Genomic DNA, 18464 nt, shown 5'->3' with positions numbered 1-18464 from the left:
AAGTGAGCCGCTCTTTCTTTTATTTTTAGACTGAGACTCAATCTGACGCCTGTCACCCCAGCACTTTGGGAGGCCGAGGCGGGCGGGTCACGAGGTCAAGAGATCGGGACCAGCCTGGCCGACGTGCTGAAACCCCGTCTCTACTAAAAATACAAAAATTAGCCGGACAGGGTGGCGCGCACCTGTGGTCCCAGCTACTCGGGAGGCTGAGGCAGGAGAATGGCTTGAACCCGGGAGGCGGAGGTTGCAGTGAGCCGAGATTGCGCCATGGCACTCCAGCCTGGCGACAGAGGAAGGTCTCCAAAAAGAAAACAAAGAAGGTGGGCATCTGTGTGAAGGCACGGAAGGGTGTCACGGGACCCTGTGACACACGGGTGGGGGTCCTCGGTGACAAGCTGGCGTGATCATGAGGGTGGGTATCACGGTTTGCAAGCGGAGGGGTGGGTGCCGTACGTGACGTGGGGGTCTGGAGAAGCCTCGTGTGTAGGGGGAGGTGTTTGCCAGGCGGAGGAGGAGCAGTGGGAGCGATGCGGTGAAGCGGGAGCTGCTTGCTTCACCTCTCTCTGTGGCCACCCCTGACAGGTGTCTCCCCACGAGCGAGCAGACACAGGCGCAGAGTATGGAGGCGGACAGAGGTGGGGCAAGCCCAGGGGTGCTGGAGCCCCCGGGAGCTGGGACAGGCAGGAAGGAGGGAGCGCGGCCCTGCGACGGCTTGACCTCCGGCTCCGGGTCTCCAGGAAGGGCAGCGGGAGAATGTCTGCGGTCTCACGCCTCCTGGCTCCTGGACACCGTCCGGAGCTGTGTGTCTGCGTCACCAAGGCTAAACTGTCCAGGCTTGGACGTGGAGGCCTGACAGGTACGAGGGAGGTAGGGGCCCCCAGGACCACCGGGGACGGCGCAACTGGACCCTGCCTGCTCCCTGCACGCACCCCGAGAGCTGGGCTCTGCTGCGGGGCCTGACTGCGGCCACTGGGCGCCCCGGGCAGTCAGCGGTGTGGGTGAACATGTGGGTTGCAGAGCCCTCACCCCGCTCTTTGTCCCTCACCACCCCTGGACGTCAGCCGGCCTGGGCGATGCGGCTGGACCTCGCCGGACCCTCTGACCTGCTGACCGGGGTGTCCACACCGCACCGTAGCAGAATTTCAGAGCCTGGAGAGACCATTGAGGTGGCAGGAGGACTTTGTTTTAGGTGAACACGGGCCCGGCTCACAGACAACGGCTGAGCCCTTCGCAAAGGCCAGGCTTGGCTTTTATTTTTTATTTTATTTTATTTTTTTTTGAGACGGAGTTTCGCTCTTGTCACCCAGGCTGGAGTGCCATGGCGCGATCTTGGCTCCCCGCAACCTCCGCCTCCTGGGTTCAGGAAATTCTCCTGCCTCAGCCTCCTGAGTAGCTGGGATTACAGGCACGTGCCACCATGCCCAGCTCATTTTTTTGTATTTTTAGTAGAGACGGGGTTTCACCACGTTGACCAGGATGGTCTCGATCTCTCGACCTCGTGATCCACCCGCCTCGGCCTCCCAAAGTGCTGGGATAACAGGCTTGAGCCACCGCACACGGCTTGGCTTTTATTGTTTTTTGAGATGGACTCTCGCTCTGTCGCCCAGGCTGGAGTGCAGGGGTACGATGTCGGCTCACGGCAGCCTCCACTTCCCGGGTTCAACGGATTCTCCTGCCTCAGCCTCCCGAGTAGCTGGGACTACAGGCCTGCACCGCCACACCTGGCTAATTTGTTGTAGTTGAGTAGAGATGGAGTTTCACCATGTTGGCCAGGCTGGTCTGGAACTCCTGACCTCCTGTGATCTCCCTGACTTGGCCTCCCAAAGTGCTGGGATGGCAGGAACCCGCCACGACTCCTGGCTAATGTTTTCTTTTTTGTATTTTTAGTAGACACAGGGTTTCACCGTCTTGCCCGGGCTGCTTTTGAACTGCTGACCTCCTGATCTGCCCGTCTCACCTCCCAACGTGCTGGAATGACAGGCTTATCTATTGCCCTCGCCTACGGCGCCCAGAAGGACAGAGTCCTGCCCGCTCAACCATTTCTTACGACCGAGACCTAACAGCTGTCAGCTGTACAGACCAAGAAAACAAGAATTGATAGATTTCTAAGACTTTCAGGCAGGCGAGGTGGCTCACGCCTGTCATCCCAGCACTTTGGGAGGCTGAGGCAGGTGGATCACGAGGTCAGGAGTCTGAGACCAGCTTGGACAGCGTGGCGAGATGTCATCCTGAGCAAAAATACGAAAATTAGCCGGGCGTGGTGGCGCGTGCCTGTCCTCCCAGCTACTCGGGAGTCTGAGGCAAGAGAATCGCGTGAACCCAAGAGGCGGAGGTTGCGGTGAGCCGAGATCGCACCACAGCGCTCAGTGGGTTTACACGCACTTCTCTGGGACAGGCAGCACCTTGGGAATCAGCAGGGAGATTGTTCTGGGCCGGCTCCGGCCTGGACGTGCACCTGCGGGGTCTCGGGACCCCTCTTCTGGGCCGGCCAGCAGCCCTGCACCTGTGAACCTCTGGCGATGTGCCCCAGCCTCTGCAAAATGTCTCTGTTCTTCCCACTACCTGTCGGGGCTACATGGCTTCTGCATGGGACCAGGACTCCGGAGGCTTCCGTGGAATCTGACCTGCTCCCTCCCCAGGCCGGCACCTCCTGATCCTGCTTGGGGTTCCCCTCCGAGCCATGCCTGTGTCCTTGGGCCCCCGACCAGCTAGATTTTCCTCCCTCCCTGCCTCTTTCTTTGTGATGGAGGCTTGCTCTGTCACCCCGGCTGGAGTGCCGTGGTGTGATCTCGGCTCACTGCAACCTCCACCTCCCGGGTTCCAGCGATTCTCCTGTCTCAGCCTCCCGAGCAGCTGGGCTAACAGGTGCCCGCCACTACACCCGGCTAATTTTTGTGTTTTTAGTAGAGACAGCGTTCCACCATGTTGGCCAGGGTGGTCTCGAACTCCCGACCTCAGGTGATCCGCCCGCCTCGGCCTCCCAAAGTGCTGGGGTGACAGGCGTGGGCCACCGCGCCCGGCCAGGGAGCTGGGGTTTCTTTCTGCCCCTGGGTCCTCCTGTCACCTCGCCGGCTGCCTAGACAGAGCTGATTTGTCACGACCACGGAACTGAAATCAGAGCCGCCTCTGCAGGAGGCCAGAGTTTCACCATGACTCCAGTCCATCTCCCTGAACACCCTGGGATTGGAGTTTTCAAGGATAATTTGGTGGGTAGCGGGTCAGACGGTGGGGAGTGCTGGCTGGTTGAGGCAGAGATGAAATAGTAGGGAGTCAAAGCTGTCCTGGAGGCCGAGTCACTTCCTGGGTGGGGCAGAGGCCCAGGCCAGCTGGTTTCTCATCTGGGACCTGCCAGCTCACCCTTCAGGGTCTGAGACACGCCTCAGCACCAACCCGACGTTTCACAACGGTGACGTGATCCCCAGGAGCAATTTGAGGGGGTTACAATCTTTTTAAGTCTGTGTTTATTTTATTTTACTTTCGAGACAGAGTGCCGTGCTGAAATCTCCACTCACTGCGGCCTCTGCCTCTGGGTTCCAGCGATTCTCCTGCCTCAGCCTCCCAACTAGCTGGGGTTACAGGTGGGAGCCACCACGCCCGGCTCATTTCTGTATTTTTAGTAGAGATGGGGTTTCAGCATCTTGACCACGATGGTCTCGAACTCCTGACCTCGTGATCCACTTGACTCAGCCTCTCAAAGTGCTGGGATGGCAGGTGTGAGCCGCCGTGCCTGGCCCGGAATCTTCTTTTTATTTATTTATTTATTTATTTATTTATTTATTTATTGCTGTGGGAGTCTCTCTCCATTGCCCAGGCTGGAGTTGCTGTCACACAATCTCAGCTCACTGCAGCCTCCACTTCCCGGGTTCCAGGGATTCTCCTGCCTCAGCCTCTCAAGTAGCTGGCATGACAGGCCCCCGCCACCATGCCTGGCTCACTTTCGTATTTTCAGTGGAGACGGGATTTTACCATGTTGCCCAGGCTGGTCTCGAACTCCTGACCCCAGGTGATCCGCCCGCCTCAGCCTCCCAAAGTGCTGGCCTCACAGGGACAGCTGAGGGTCAGAATCTGGCAGCCTCCAGGTATGTGACTCCTGAAGCAGCATCTGTGATCCAGTGGCTACTGTGTTCCTCCTGTAAAGGCGCTGTGGTCCCCAGGCAAGAAGGAGCTTTGTTTGGGGAAAGGGCTGTTACCCTCTTTGTTTCAAAGCTAAACTAGGAAGATACTGTGGCTCCCACCCAGGAGTGAAAAAGGGCAGCTGGGAGGGGAAAAGCAGGAGGGGGTGGGTGAGGTCACATCCCTCTCACTGCCCTAAACCTCTCGCTTATAATTTTGGTAGGGCGCGGTGGCTCACGCCTGTCACCCCAGCACTTTGGGAGGCCGAGGCGTGCGGATCACCTGAGGTCAGGAGTGTGAGACCAGCCTGGCCAACATGGTGAAACCCCGTCTCTACTAAAAATACAAAAAAATACCCAGGCGTGGTGGCGGGGGCCTGTCATCCCAGCTACTCGGAGGCTGAGGCAGGAGGATCGCTGGAACCCGGGAGGCGGAGGTTGCGGTGAGCCGAGATCGCGCCGCTGCACTCCAGCCTGGGCGACAGAGCGAGACTCCCTGTCAAAATGAAAAAATAATAATAATTTGCAAAGGCAGTTTCAGTCTCACGGAGTCAGGTCCTTTGCTGTGGGACTGACCGGGGCCCTGGTTCCCCTCCCTGCCTGGCCCACCCTGCAGGACCCAGGGGTGGTGGTGTCTGGGGGTTACCGTGCAGTCCCTACGTGTTCCTGGGGGCTGCCTAGAGAGAGCAGAGGCTGCAATTCCTGCTGGTGTCACTTGAGGTGAGGGTTAGTTAATTTGTATCTAAAACCTGACGCAAGCAAACAGCAGTGACGTGACTCATGCCTGTAATCCTAGCACTTTAGGAGGCTGAGGTGGGGGGACGGCTTGAGCCCCAGATTTAGAGACCAGCCTGGGCAACATAGTCAGGTCCCTTCTCTACAAAAAATAATAATTAGAAAGAAATAAAATGGCTGGGTGCGGTGGATCACGCCTGTCATCCAAGCACGTTGCAGGCCAAGGCGGGTGGGTCGCCTGAGGTCAGGAGTTCAAGACCAGCCTGGCCAACATGGTGAAACCCCATCTTGAAAAGAAAAAAAAAAAAAAAAAGGCAAATAAAAATTTCAACAGTAAAGATGTTTATAAGGGCTGGACGCAGTGGCTCATGCCGGTAATCCCAGCACTTTGAGAGGCCAATGTGGGCGGATCACAAGGTCAGGAGTTCAAGACCAGCCTGGCCAACATGCTGAAATCGCAGCAGGTCTGCTACAAATATGAAAACGTTTGTAAGGTAAGAAAGGAAATAAAAAGTTGTTTTTTTATATCACCTGTTCTCCAGAAAAGTTAACCTGTTCATACTCCATACTTATTTTGAATCGTTCAATTTGCAATTTAATGAGTGAATTTTGCATTCAACTTGCATTTATTTATTTTTTTTAATTTTTTTATTTTTATTTTTTAAAGATGGGGTTTTTCCGTGATGACCAGGCTGGTCTTGAACTCTTGACCTCAGGTGATCCATCCCCCTCGGCCTCCCAAAGTGCTGGGATAACAGGCTTGAGCCACTGCGCCCGGCCTTCAGCTTGCCTTTTCAAAGTGTGCACTGCAGTGGTATTTACGGCAGTCACAGGTGGGCAAGATTGTCTTTTTTTTTGAGACCGAGTCTGGCTCTGTAGTTTTGGAAGCATAAAACAAAAACAAGGCTGGGCATGGTGGCTCACGCCTGTAATCCAAACCCTCTGGAGGCCAAGGCGGGTGGATCACCTGAAGTCAGGAGTTCAAGATCAGGCTGACCAACGTGGTGAAACCCCATCTCTTAAAATAATAAAATAAAATAAGATAAAGAAAGAGAAGTTTCCCACCCCCAAATCACGAAGCTAAAAACAAAAATCAAGCTGGCAATGGATTAGGGCCAACCTGCCTCTTGCTCTGTTCAGAGTCACCCTCTGGTCACGGAGATACAGGCATATCTGATTGCGTCCTTTGGAAAGGCTCATCAGAAACTCGAAATAATATACCTGTCCCAGGCCGGGCGCGGTGGCTCACGCCTGTCATCCCAGCACTTTGGGAGGCCGAGGCAGGTGGATCACGAGGTTGAGAGATCGAGACCATCCAGGTCAACATGGTGAAACCCCGTCTTTACTAAAAATACTAAAAATTAGCTGGGCATGGTGGCACGTGCCTGTCATCCCAGCTACTCAGGAGGCTGAGGCAGGAGAATTGCCTGAACCCAGGAGGCGGAGGTTGCGGTGAGCCGAGATCGCGCCATTGCACTCCAGCCTGGGTCACAAGAGCGAAACTCTGTCTCAAAAAAAAAAAAAAAAAACAACCCCAAAAAATAAAATATCTGTCCCCCTTTTCCTGACCGAATCACGTTCGTCTTGTATATTCATGTCTCCTGTGTCCCTGGAACAGATAAAACCGAGCTGTGCCCGACCACCCTGGGCACCTGTGGTCAGGACCTTCTGAGGCTGGGTCACAGGCCCGTGTCGTCACTCTTGGCGAAATAAACTTTCTAGATTCACTGAGACCTGTCTCAGATTTTCGGGGCTCACCGGGGTGACGGCGGGGGTTGCCGGGTCTGAGGACAACGTCCGTCGGGTGAATTCTTCATTTATTTTTATTTTTATTTTTATTTTTTTTGAGACAGAGTCTTGTTCTTTTGGCCAGGCTGGAGCGCAGTGACGAGATCTCGGCTCACTGCAACCTCGCAGCTCATGTTTGTGTTTTTCGTAGAGACGGGGTTTCGCCACGTTGGCCAGGCTGCTCTCGAACTCCCGACCTCAGGTGACCTGCCCACCGTAGCCTCCAAAGTGCTTGGATTACAGGCCATGCCCGGCCTCCTTTTTCTTTTTTGTGGGACCGAGTCTCGCTCTTGTCACCCGGGCTGGAGTGAGTTGGGTCACAGCTCACCGCAAACATCACCTCCCGGGTTCAAGCGATCCTCCTGCCTCAGCCTCCCGCGGAGCTGGGATGACAGGCGCGGGCCTCCACGCCGAGATCTGTGTGTTTCTGGGGCGCGGGGAGGAGCAGAGATGAAATACAGACATCGCCCGTGCGTGGTGTCAGACGTGTGTCACGCCAGCGGAGATTCTCGGTGGGCTGAGGCAGGGGAAGGCCTTGAACCCGGGAAGTGGAGGTTGCAGTGAGCCGAGATCGCACCACTGCACTCCAGCCTGGGCAACAGAGCGAGACTCCGTCTCAAAAGTCGATCAAGGACGCGAAGCCACGGGAACAGCTTCAGCCCGGGCCTCACCGCCGGGGTGGCCCCAGGCCCCGTGGAAGTTCCGGCCAGAGAGTTTCCAAAATAATTTGCTGTTTGTTCCAGCCAAACCCAAGACCCCACCTACCCCAGCAGCCTGTCCCAGAGCCTTTACAGAAGAGTCCTCCCTGCAACCCTTTGAGAGGTTGTGAAAGCCTCCGCTCTGAGTCGGGCCTCCTGGGGTGCTTTGATGTCTGCGGCTCTGCAGTGACACTCAGAAAACCTTTAACTCCTCCTCTGCCAGCTGTGCCAAGCACCCTTCTTTGAAATCCCCCTCGGCGCCGCGTGAATCCAGGGTGAGGTCAGGGCACACCAGACCCTCGTACGTCCTGCTGATTAAAATGTGTTCTTGGCCGGGCGCGGGGGCTCACGTCTGTCGTGGGCGGATCACCTGAGGTCAGGAGTTCGAGACCAGCCTGACCGATATCGTGAAACGCCGCCTCTTCTAAAAATACATAAATCAGCCGGGTGTCACGGCAGGCGCCTGGGATCCCAGCTACTCGGGAGGCTGGGGCAGGAGACGTCCTTGAACCCGGGAGGCGGAGGTTGCAGTGAGCCGAGATCAGGCCACTAAGGGAGGGAGGGAGGGAGGGAGGGGAGGCAGAAGCCGGCCCAGAAGCAGCCGCAGGGGCGGCAGCTTGGCGTTTACCTGACTTGAACCCGGTTTCCACATCTCCCGGCCTTTGGCTGAAACTCCGCGGTTGGCAGAAGAGAAGGTTCTGGTCTCTTGACACTTTCTGTGACTCCACAGTTCCCCGCGTACAGAGCAACCTTTCGGCCGAACTGAAAACAGGTCAGGAGGCAATTTCAGGAACCCTCGATATTGGAGACAGAGTTTTGTTGTTTTTTTTTTCTTTTTGAGATGGAGTCTCGCTCTGTCTCCCAGGCTGGGGTGCGGTCGGGGTGCCGTGGTGCGATCTGGGCTCACCGCAGCCTCCGCCTCCCGGGTTCAAGTGATTCTCCTACCTCAGCCTCCCGAGGAGCTGGGATGACAGGCGCCGGCCACCAGCACACCCGGATCATTTTTTATGTTTTTAGTAGAGATGGGGTTTCTCCGTGTTGGTCAGGCTGGTCTCCAACTCCTGGCCTCGAGTGATCCGCCCGCCTCGGCCTCCCAAAATGCTGGGGTGACACGCGTGAGCCACCGCGCCTGGGCTTTGTATGTGTTCCTTTTTTTTTTTAATTAAGAGACAGGGCCGGGCGCGGTGGCTCAAGCCTGTCATCCCAGCACTTTGGGAGGCCAAGGCGGGTGGATCACGAGGTCGAGAGATCGAGACCATCCTGGTCAACATGGTGAAACCCCGTCTCTACCAAAAATAAAAAAAATTAGCTGGGCATGGTGGCGTGTGCCTGTAATCCCAGCTACTCAGGAGGCTGAGGCAGGAGGATTGCCTGAACCCAGGAGGCGGAGGTTGCGGTGAGCCGAGATCGCGCCATTGCACTCCAGCCTGGGTAACAAGAGCGAAACTCCGTCTCAAAAAAATAAATAAATAAATAAATAAATAAATAAATAAATAAAATAACATAAAATAAAATAACAAAAAACACGGAAATCAGTATCTCCAGCTCCTGCTGAATAAAGAGGTGAGGCGTAAAGCACCCTGGCTTGAGGCTGGCTATGGTGGTTCAGGCCTCTCATCCCAGCAGTCTGGGAGGCCGAGATGCACGGACCACGAGGTCAGGAGTTCGAGACCAGCCTCGGCAACATAGTGAGACCCCGTCTCTACTAAACTTACAAAAAGATTTGCCGGGCGTGGTGGTGGTGGGCGCCTGTAATCCCAGCTACTGGGGAAGCTGAGGCAGGAGAATCATTTGAACCCGGGAGGCGGAGGTTGCAGCGAGCTGAGATCACACCACTGCACTCCGGCCTGGGTGCAACAGAGGGAGAATCTGTTTCAAAAATAATAATGATACCGAGTGAAAGTTTCCACGTCTCCTCTGGCCCCTGGAACACAGGGAGAAGGAGCCGGCTTGGGGGTGATCACAGGGGGCGACCAGGATGGGTGGGGAGCCCGGGGGGGCTGCCGGAATGCCAGGAATACTCCAAAGCTGTCTCTTTTTTTTTTTTTCTGTTTTTTCGCAGACGGATTTCTCACTCTGCGTCTCCTTGCAAACAGCGGAGTGGCCAGTCACAAAGCGAACGCCTTCAACGTGTGTGGATCCGGGAAAGGTATAATCAACAGACCCGCATTTCATTTATTTATTTATTTAGTATTTATTATTATTTTTTTCTTTTTCTTTTTTTTTTTTTTTTTAAAGACGGGGTTTCACCATGTCGGTCAGGCTGGTGTTGAACTCCCGACCTCAGGTGATCCGCCCACCATGGCCTCCAAAGTGCTCGGATTACAGGTGGGAGCCACCACACCCGGCCTCATTTATTTATTTATGAGACGGAGTCTCGCTCTGTCACCAGGCTGGAGGGCAGTGGGGTGATCTCAGCAGCTCACAGCAGCGTCCACCTCCCGGGTTCAAGAATTTCTCCTGCCTCAGCCTCCGGAGTAGCTGGGGTGCCAGGCGCCCGCCAACACGCCCGGCTGATTTTTTGTATTTTTAGTAGAGACGGGGTCTCACCATGTTGGTCAGGCTGGTCTCGAACCCCTGACCTCGTGATCGTCCCGCCTCAGCCTCCCAAACTGCCGACATTACAGGCGTGAGGCACCGTGCCCGGCTTCATTTATTGATTTTGAGACGGAGTCTCTTGTCACCCAGGCTGGAGTGCAGTGGCGTGATCTTGGCTCGCTGCAGCCTCCGCCTCCCGGGTTCAAGCGATCCTCCTGCCTCAGCCTCCCGAATAGCTGGGATCATAGGCGCCCGTGACCAACCCTGACCTAAATTTTGTATTTTTTTTATTAGACACAAGGTTTCACTGTGCGGGTCCTACTGCTCTTGAACTCGTGATTTCAAGGCATCCGCCTGCCTCGGCCTCTCAGAGTTCTCTCTTTTCTCTAGTAAAGGGGTAAGAGCCACCTTCGGAGACAGCAGTTCGTACCCTTTTTACGTCATTTTGCTTCTCAGGACTGAGAGGGGGGACGGAGTTGGTGCTGGTTTTGAAGAAGCCAGCTCAGGCCGGGCGCGGTGGGTCACGCCCGTCACCCCAGCACTTTGGGAGGCCGAGGCGGGCGGATTACCTGAGGTCAGGAGTTCGAGACCAGCCTGGCCAACACGGTGAAACCCCGTCTCTACTAAAAATACAAAACATTAGGCAGGCGTGGTGGCGGGTGTTGTGATCCCAGCTACTCGGGAGGCTGAGGCAGGAGAATCTCTCAAACCCGGGAGGCAGAGGTTGTGGCGAGCCGGGATCTCACCACTGCACTCCAGCCTGGGCGACGGAGCCAGACTCCATATCAAAATAAAGAAAGAAAGAAAATAAACGTTTATCTCCACCTGGGGTCCCTCGTAGCTACTGGAGGGGCTGCTCCCCTTCCTCAGTATTCGAAACTCAAACACGGGGTGATGGAACGTTCCCGTGGAGAAGAGGGCTTTGTGCCACACGTAGTGCCCCCATCAGGAGCTTCCGGGCCGGGCGTCGGGAGGGGTCGGCAAACACGCCTCGCAAGGCACAAGGGTCCTGTCAACAGGGAAGTCCCGGCACTTCCAGGGCCCCACGCTCGGGCCACTTAACTCAAGCACCTTGCACAACCCTCGGCCGCACCAAGGCACGGACGAGACGTCCCTCAGCCCGCCGCAGGTCCCCGCCCACTGTCCGGCCCACACCCGGCCGCCCGGGACACAGAGGGGCAGGAAGGGCCGGGCCCCGTGACCACAGGTCCACATCATACCAGGACAGAGGGAGGACAGGCCCCGTGACCAGGGTCCACGTCACACCAGGACACAGAGGGAGGACAGGCCCCGTGACCAGGGTCCACATCACACCAGGACATGGAGGGAGGACAGGCCCCGTGACCAGGGGTCCACGTCACACCAGGACACGGAGGGAGGACAGGCCCCGTGACCACAGGTCCACATCATACCAGGACAGAGGGAGGACAGGCCCCGTGACCAGGGTCCACGTCACAGCAGGACACGGAGGGAGGACAGGCCCCGTGACCAGGGTCCACGTCACACCAGGACACAGAGGGAGGACAGGCCCCGTGACCACAGGTCCACGTCACACCAGGACACAGAGGGAGGACAGGCCCTGTGACCACAGGTCCACGTCACACCAGGACACAGAGGGAGGACAGGCCCCGTGACCACAGGTCCACGTCACACCAGGACACAGAGGGAGGACAGGCCACGTGACCAGGCTCCACGTCACACCAGGACACAGAGGGAGGACAGGCCCCGTGACCAGGGTCCACGTCACACCAGGACACGGAGGAAGGGCTGGGCCATGTCCATGTCACACCAGGACACAGAGTAAGGGCCAGGCCACGTCCCCGTCACACCAGGACACAGGGGAAAGCCGGGTGTGGTGAGCTGTCACGAACCCACTCCTCGTGACAGCGTGGCAGAGCGGGAGATGGTCCGGGCTCCGTGACCATGCGAGGAGGCGTGGAAGCCCCTGCTCCTGCACCACGCCAGGGCACGGGTCATGTCATGGGCCTCTCAGGGCTATGGGAGGAGGCGGGAAACGGGAGAGACGGGTTGCCAGGGACTCGGTGAAGGGAGGAGGGAGGAGGGGGAAGGAGAGAGGAGGGAGGAAGGAAAGATGGGCCACAAGGAAGCCGTGGGGGGCTTTGGGCAGAGAGAGGGGTCTCAAGGTTTGAGAGCGGAAGGAGGAGGCGGAGGATGGAGGAGGAGGAGGAGGAGGAGGAGGAGGGGGAGTGGGAGCAGGGAGGAGGGCAGGGCGTGGGGGGCTGAGGCGCCTGAGTTACAAGGGAAGGAAAGGCAGACGCACGTGGCCTGTGGCTTGGTGGCCGGCCAGACGTCCCCACGTGCAGGACAGCAGCCGCCCCGAGGCGCCCCAGAACTGGGGTGAGGGCGGAAACACGTATGGGGTGCAGGAGCCCCGTGTATGGTGACGTGGGAGAATCCCACCTGAGAATGCAGGATCCCAAGGCAGCCCTCAAATCTTCCGTGCACTCCACCCCCACTTTATTTTTAATTTTATTTGAGACAGAGTTTTCCTCTTGTCGCCCAGGCTGGAGTTCCGTGGCGTGATCTCAGCTCACTGCGACCTCCGCCTCTCGGGTTCAAGCGATTCTCCTGCCTCAGCCTCCCGAGTAACTGGGATTATAGGCGCGCCCCACCACGCCCGGCTAATTCTGTATATTTTAGTAGATAGGGGGTTTCTCATGTTGTTCGGGCTGGTCTTGAACTCTTGACTCAGGTGGTCCTCCTGCTTCGGCCTCCCGAACTGCTGGGATTTCAGGTGTGAACCAACACACCCAGTCTAGGGTTATTCAAAGGCCCAGGGGCTTTAAATTGCAATTATTTTTATTTTATTTTATTTTTTGAGACGGAGTTTCCCTCGTTGTCCAGGCTGGAGTGCGGTGGCGAGACCTCAGCCCACGGCAGCCTCCGCCACCCGGGATCAAGCGATTCTCCTGCCTCTGCCTCCCGAGTGGCTGGGACGACAGGCAGCCGCCACCACGCCCGGCTAATCCGTGCGGTCTCTGAGGCCCATGCTGGCCCTGACCCGGTGTCCAGCCTGGTGTGGGAGACGGCGGGTTACGTGGCAGCACCTGCGGAGTGGACACAGAGGAAGCAGCCGGGAGGAGGCAGGAACGGGGGCCCTGGACAGACCCCTGACCCGGGCTGCTGTCAGCTCCGGGTCAGCTCAGGGTGGGGGAGTCTGGGGTGGACTGTGCTGGGACAAGCCACTGTCACCGTCAGAGGCGGTGTGGGCCGCTCAGGACACGGACAAGGGCCACGCGAGGTGGGAGAGGCCGGAACCCGAAGAGCGTTTGCTAGCCCAGGCGTTCAGAGCCCGCCGGCCCCCCGCCTTCCCCCCAGGCCTGAGATGAAACCCCCTGCCCTGTTGCCCAACCCCGTCCTGTGGCTTCCAGGAAACGACCCCAGCAGTGCACAATGGCTGAGTGGAACCCATCACTCAGAGACCTGTTGCCAGGCATGGTGGCTCATGCCCAGCACATTGTGAGGCTGAGGCGGGCGGATCATGAGGTCAGGAGTTCCACACCAGCCTGACCAATATGATGAAACCCCCTGTCTGCTCAAAATACAAAAATTAGCGGGGCGTGTTGGCACGGGCCTGTAATGCCAGCTATTCAGGAGGCTGAAGCAGGAGAATCGTTTGAACCCCGGAGGCCGAGGTTTCGGTGAGCCAAGACTGCACCACTGCACTCCAGCGAGGGTGACAGAGTAAGACTCCATCTCAAAAAAATAAATAAATAAAAAAAATAAAAGAGCCTCCATGTCTCCTCCAACGGCCCCTCTGACCAGAGAGACCCCCATGGGCACACGTAGAATTTGACTGGGACAGGCTCATCCCTGGATGTTGACTGGAGGCTGCTCTTGAACTCCTGACCTCACTTGATCCACCTGCCTCGGTTTCCCAAACTGCTGGGATTGCAGGTGAGAGCCACCGCGCCCTGGCCAGCCTCACCATCTTTTAGTCGATTCTTATCATGCAAAACCTTCCCCTGCGTCCAGAACCCACACACCTGCAGAGGCAACGGCTACAGGTGATATATATATATATATATATATATATATATATATATATATATATATAGAGAGAGAGAGAGAGAGAGAGAGAGAGAGAGAGAGATGACGTTTCAACATCTTGGCCAGGCTGGTCTTGAACTCCTGACCTTGTCATCCACCTGCTTAGGCCTCCCAAAGTGCTGGGATTACAGACGTGAGCCACCGCACCCGGCCGGAGACAACTTTTTGCTCTTAAAAATCAGGATCTCAGCCGGGCCCGGTGGCTCACGCCTGCAATCCCGGCACTTTGGGAGGCCAAGGTAGGGGGGGGATCACCTGAGGCCTGGAGTTCGAGACCGTCCCGGCCAACATGGTGAAACCCCATGTCTACTAAAAATACAAAAATTAGCCGGGCGTGGTGGCGCGTGCCTGTAATCGCAGCACTTTGGGAGGCTGAGGTGGGCAGATCACCTGAGGTCAGGGGTTCGAGACCAGCTTGGCCAACAAGGTGAAACCCCATCTTTAAAAATAAAAATAAATTAAAAAAAAAAATCAGTATCTGGGTCGTCCTGAGGCTCCAGGAGACCGGCCTCAGCAGCCACCAGTGGCCCGAGTGGAACGTCAGTCACAGACCTGCGTGTCCTCTCCAAGGCCCTTCTGACCAGAGACACCCCCGAGGCCACACCTTCAGGACGTCCTCCTGGGTGTCGCTAACCTCCCCCCCCCACCCCGGCCAGGGGGACCCCAGGGGCATACAGTGGGATTTACTGTTGGGTCGCCTGGGGGGGGTCTTCACGTCCCCAGGCCTGGTGAGGACGCCGGTCCCTCCCCTGACCCAGGACAACCCGGTCCCTGCGTGAGTTGGGGGCGGTGTTTGCAGCCCACGTGTCCCGCGGCGGGACAGGTCCGTGGCGGGGGCGGGGCGTCCTTCCTCCAGCAGGAATGTCCGCTGCAGCCAATCACAGCGTCCCTCCTCCAGCAGGAATGTCCGCTGCAGCCAATCACAGCGTCCCTCCTCCAGCAGGTATGTCCTCTGCAGCCAATCACAGCGTCCCTCCTCCAGCAGGAATGTCCGCTCCAGCCAATGACAGTGTTCCTCCTCCAGCAGGAATGTTTGCTCCTGCCAATCACAGTGCCCCTCCTCCAGCAGGAATGTCCGCTCCAGCCAATCACAGCGTCCCTCCCCCAGCAAGTCTGTCCGCTCTAGCCAATCACAGCGGCCCGTGTGTGTTTTAGGACGTGAGCCGGGCAAAGACCCGGAAGCGGCCGGGAGCGCGGAGACGCCAGCGGCTGGAAGGTGAGTGACGGCGTCGGTCTCGGGATGGCGGGAATGTGGGGGGAGTGGGGAGGTTGTCAGCGCCCGAGGGGGGCTCGGGATCGGGAACCCGCGCTTCCGTCGCTCGGGCCCCGCGTCCTGCGCGTCCTCCCGGGACCCTTGGCCGGAGCGACAGCGGGAGAGTCGCCTGGGGTCTGTGGGCTGCGCGTCTGGCGGCTCCAGGCAGCCCGTGACCCCGACAGGGCGGGAGGCTCCGGGGAGGGAGTTCTCTGCTGGGTCCGAGGGACCCTGTGCCCGGGACGGTGGTGACGGGAGACTTTGGGGTCGTGACTCGCGCGGCCGGCTGGACGTCGTCACACAGTCCCGGGGTGCAGGGGCCAGCGCGGCCGTGGAGACCCCAACCCAGGCGGAGCCGAAGGGGTGAAGAAACGGGCACAGAGAAAATAAAACGTGGGTCCGAGTGCGGGGGTCAGAGGTCAGACTCTGATCCTCGTATTCTTTTATTATTATTATTTTATTTTGTTCCTCAGGTGGAATTTTTTTTTTTTTGTTCTCAGTTATTTTGTTTTTTATTAAATAAAGATGGACAAGGAAAAAAAATAAAAAATAAAAAATAAAAGAAAAGTAAATAAATAAAGACGGTGTTTCACCATGTTGGTCAGGCTGGTCTTGAACTCCCGACCTCAGGTGATCCACCCGCCTTGGTCTCCAAAGTGCTTGGATTACAGGTGTGAGCCAACACGCCCGGCCGTTTTTTTTTTTTTTAAATTTATTTTATTTTTATTTTTAAACACGGGGTTTCATCATGCTGACCAGTCTGGTCTTGAACTCCTGACCTGGGGATCTGACCGCCTCGGCCTCCCAAAGGGCTGGGATGACAGGCGTTAGCCACTGAGCCCGGCCCCTTGTATTTATTCTTTACTTTCCAGTGACAAGTTGTTTTTTTCTTTTTTCTTTTTCTTTTTCTTCTTTTTTTTTTTTTTTGAGACGGAGTCTGGCTCCGTCACCCGGGCTGGAGGGCAGTGGTGCGATCTCGGCTCACTGCAACGTCCACTTCCCGGGTTCAAGCACGTCCCCTGCCTCAGCCTCCCCAGTGGCAGGGATCACAGGCGCACACCAGCACCTGGCTAGTTTTTTTTTTGTTTTTTTTTTTGGCATTTTTAGTAGAGATGGGTTTCCCCATGTTGGTCAAGCTGGTCTCGAACTCCCGACCTCGTGATGTGCCGTCTTCAGCTCTGTGATCTTTCACTGGTTCAAGGTCAGGTGTCTGGCAGCTACTGTGCGTTCACTGGACGTGAAGGAGAAACGAGACCACAGTCTTCCCTAAAAAACAGAGGGAAGCGACGTCCTGTGTTCCGAGCGCTGATCCCTCTGGTGTGAGACGTGGTCACACTGCTCATTAGCGTTCCAGAACGCTTTGAGCAGTTTGCTGCCGGGCTCTGGGCACTCGCCTCCTTCCGCGGACTCACCCACCAGCTACTCCCTGCGTGCGTGGGCTCTGGGTGCGGGTCACGGCCACTCACGCCTCTGGGACGTGACCTTCCGGAGGACTCACCGGGCAGGAAGGTGGGCGTGGGTGTGTCCCGTGGCCTGCCGGGTGCCTGGGCTTCTGGGCGTGTCCGTCATCGGACTGTGGAGGCCACAGGGTGCACAGGACCTGCCGAGGGAAGGTCGGTGCCCTGTGCGGTGGCCCCCAGAACCCAGGCAGATGTGCCATCCGGACCACCCGCAGAGGTGGGGGGCCGGGGCTAAGGGCCGCCTGGAGGCTGCTGCCTGCTGCATTGTGTCACGTGTGCGGAGCGTTCGGGGGGACTTGGGGACAGGAGGGGACGCCCCTCATGGTCAGGGAGCTGGGGAGTGATGGAGGAGTCAGGGGGATGTGGGGACAGGTGTGGGGACAGGAGGGGACGCCCCTCAGGGCTCAGGGGAGCGGGGGAGTGATGGAGGGGTCGAGGGACGTGGGGACAGGTGTGGGGACAGGAGGGGACGCCCCTCATGCTCACGGAGCATCTTCTGGCCCAAACACCGTCCGAGAGGGCAGTGGCGCAAATAAAAAGAAAATGCTCACATGTACCTGGGAGGTGGCATTCGCTGGGAACGGTGGCAGGCGCCCGTCACCCCAGCTGCTGGGGAGACTGAGGCAGCAGAACCGCGCTCCAGCCTGGGGAACAAGACCAGAGCTCCCGTCTCAAAACAAATAAACAAAACAACCCTTGGTCTCTACAGCCGTCATCTTAACGCAGATGCTCCTTTCTCCTAATAACAACTCTTTATTTTTAGAGACACAGGGTCTCACTCTGCTACCCAGACTCATTATTTGTGTTTTTAGTACAGACAAGGTTTCACCGTGTTGCCCAGGCGGGGCTCGAACTCCGGACCTCACGTGATCCACCCGCCTCAGCCTCCCAAAGTGCTGGGATCACAGGCACCGGCCGCCGCACCCGAGAGAGGAACTGATTCCGAACTGCCCCTGCGTTTGGGGCCCAAGGTGGGTTTGCATGGTAGAGTCTACTGAGGTGAGTCTGTTCTCTAGGAGTCTCTTCTTTTTTTTTTTTTTTTGAGTCAGAGCCTCACGGTGTCACCCAGGCTGGAATGTGGTGACGTGACCTCAGCTCACTGTGACCTCTGCCTTCCGGCTTCCAAGGATTCTCCTGCCACAGCGTCCGAGTAGCTGGGATCCCAGGCACCTGCCATGGCGCCCGGCCACCTTTTAGATTTTTACTAGAGAGAGGGTTTCGCCACGTAGGCCAGGCTGGTCTTGAACTCCTGACCTCAGGTGGTCTGTGCGCCTCGGCCTGTGAAAGAGCTGGGATGACAGGTGGGAGCCACTACGCCCGGCCCCTCGGGGTCCCATTTCCGAGAGGAGACCCCAGGTCCATCTGGAACATTCCTCAGATCTGAAACTGTCAACAGGCTGATTTCGTCTTTAAAAATCGTGCATACAACCGGGCACAGGGGCTCACGGCTGTCATTCCCAGCACTCTGGGAGGCCGAGGCGGCTGGGTCCCCTGACTTTGGAAGTTCAAGACCAGCCTGGCCAACATGGTGAAACCTGGTTTCTACTAAAAATATAAAAGTTAGGGCCGGGCGCGGTGGCTCAAGCCGGTCATCCCAGCACGTTGGGAGGCCGAGGCGGGTGGATCGCGAGGTCAAGAGATCAAGACCATCCTGGTCAACATGGTGAAACCCCGTCTCTACTAAAAATACAAAAAGTTAGCTGGGCATGGTGGCGCGTGCCTGTAATCCCAGCTACTCAGGAGGCTGAGGCAGGAGAATTGCCTGAACCCAGGAGGCGGAGGTTGCGGTGAGCCGAGATCGCGCCATTGC

At 57.2% G+C, this 18464-nt stretch overlaps 2 protein-coding genes across 11 annotated transcripts in view; both read left to right on the top strand.

Annotated features, from left to right (window-relative positions):
• The window catches only part of LOC104650407 (uncharacterized), a 32704-nt gene extending 19998 nt beyond the window's left edge, over window positions 1–12706 (top strand). For 2 of the 5 annotated variants that reach the window (XR_012515819.1, XR_012515818.1), the window contains exons 3-4: window positions 30–320; window positions 583–6471. Coding sequence is in view for 1 of the 5 variants with exons in the window: in XM_010332906.2 (XP_010331208.2) it covers window positions 9396–9488 (93 nt within the window). In the remaining 4 variants the exon portion in view is untranslated. Of the gene's footprint in view, window positions 1–29; window positions 321–582; window positions 8106–9395; window positions 11672–12395 lie in introns of those variants that run through there. The other 3 variants (XR_012515822.1, XR_012515821.1, XM_010332906.2) reach the window with 3 other exon arrangements.
• Window positions 12707–14320: 1614 nt separating this feature from the next.
• Window positions 14321–18464, top strand: part of PLCXD1 (phosphatidylinositol specific phospholipase C X domain containing 1) — a 30727-nt gene continuing 26583 nt past the window's right edge. For 5 of the 6 annotated variants that reach the window (XR_012515817.1, XR_012515816.1, XR_012515815.1 and 2 more), the window contains exons 1-2: window positions 14321–15158; window positions 17467–17625. The gene's annotated coding sequence lies outside the window, so the exon portion shown is untranslated. The remainder of the gene's footprint in view (window positions 15159–17466; window positions 17626–18464) is intronic. The other variant, XM_074392391.1, reaches the window with a different exon arrangement.

This window comes from Saimiri boliviensis, chromosome Y, assembly GCF_048565385.1.
Source record: "Saimiri boliviensis isolate mSaiBol1 chromosome Y, mSaiBol1.pri, whole genome shotgun sequence".
NCBI classification, from domain to species: domain Eukaryota; kingdom Metazoa; phylum Chordata; class Mammalia; order Primates; family Cebidae; genus Saimiri; species Saimiri boliviensis.
The sequence above is the reverse complement of the archived record's forward strand: the minus strand, read 5'-3'. Positions and strand labels throughout refer to the sequence as shown.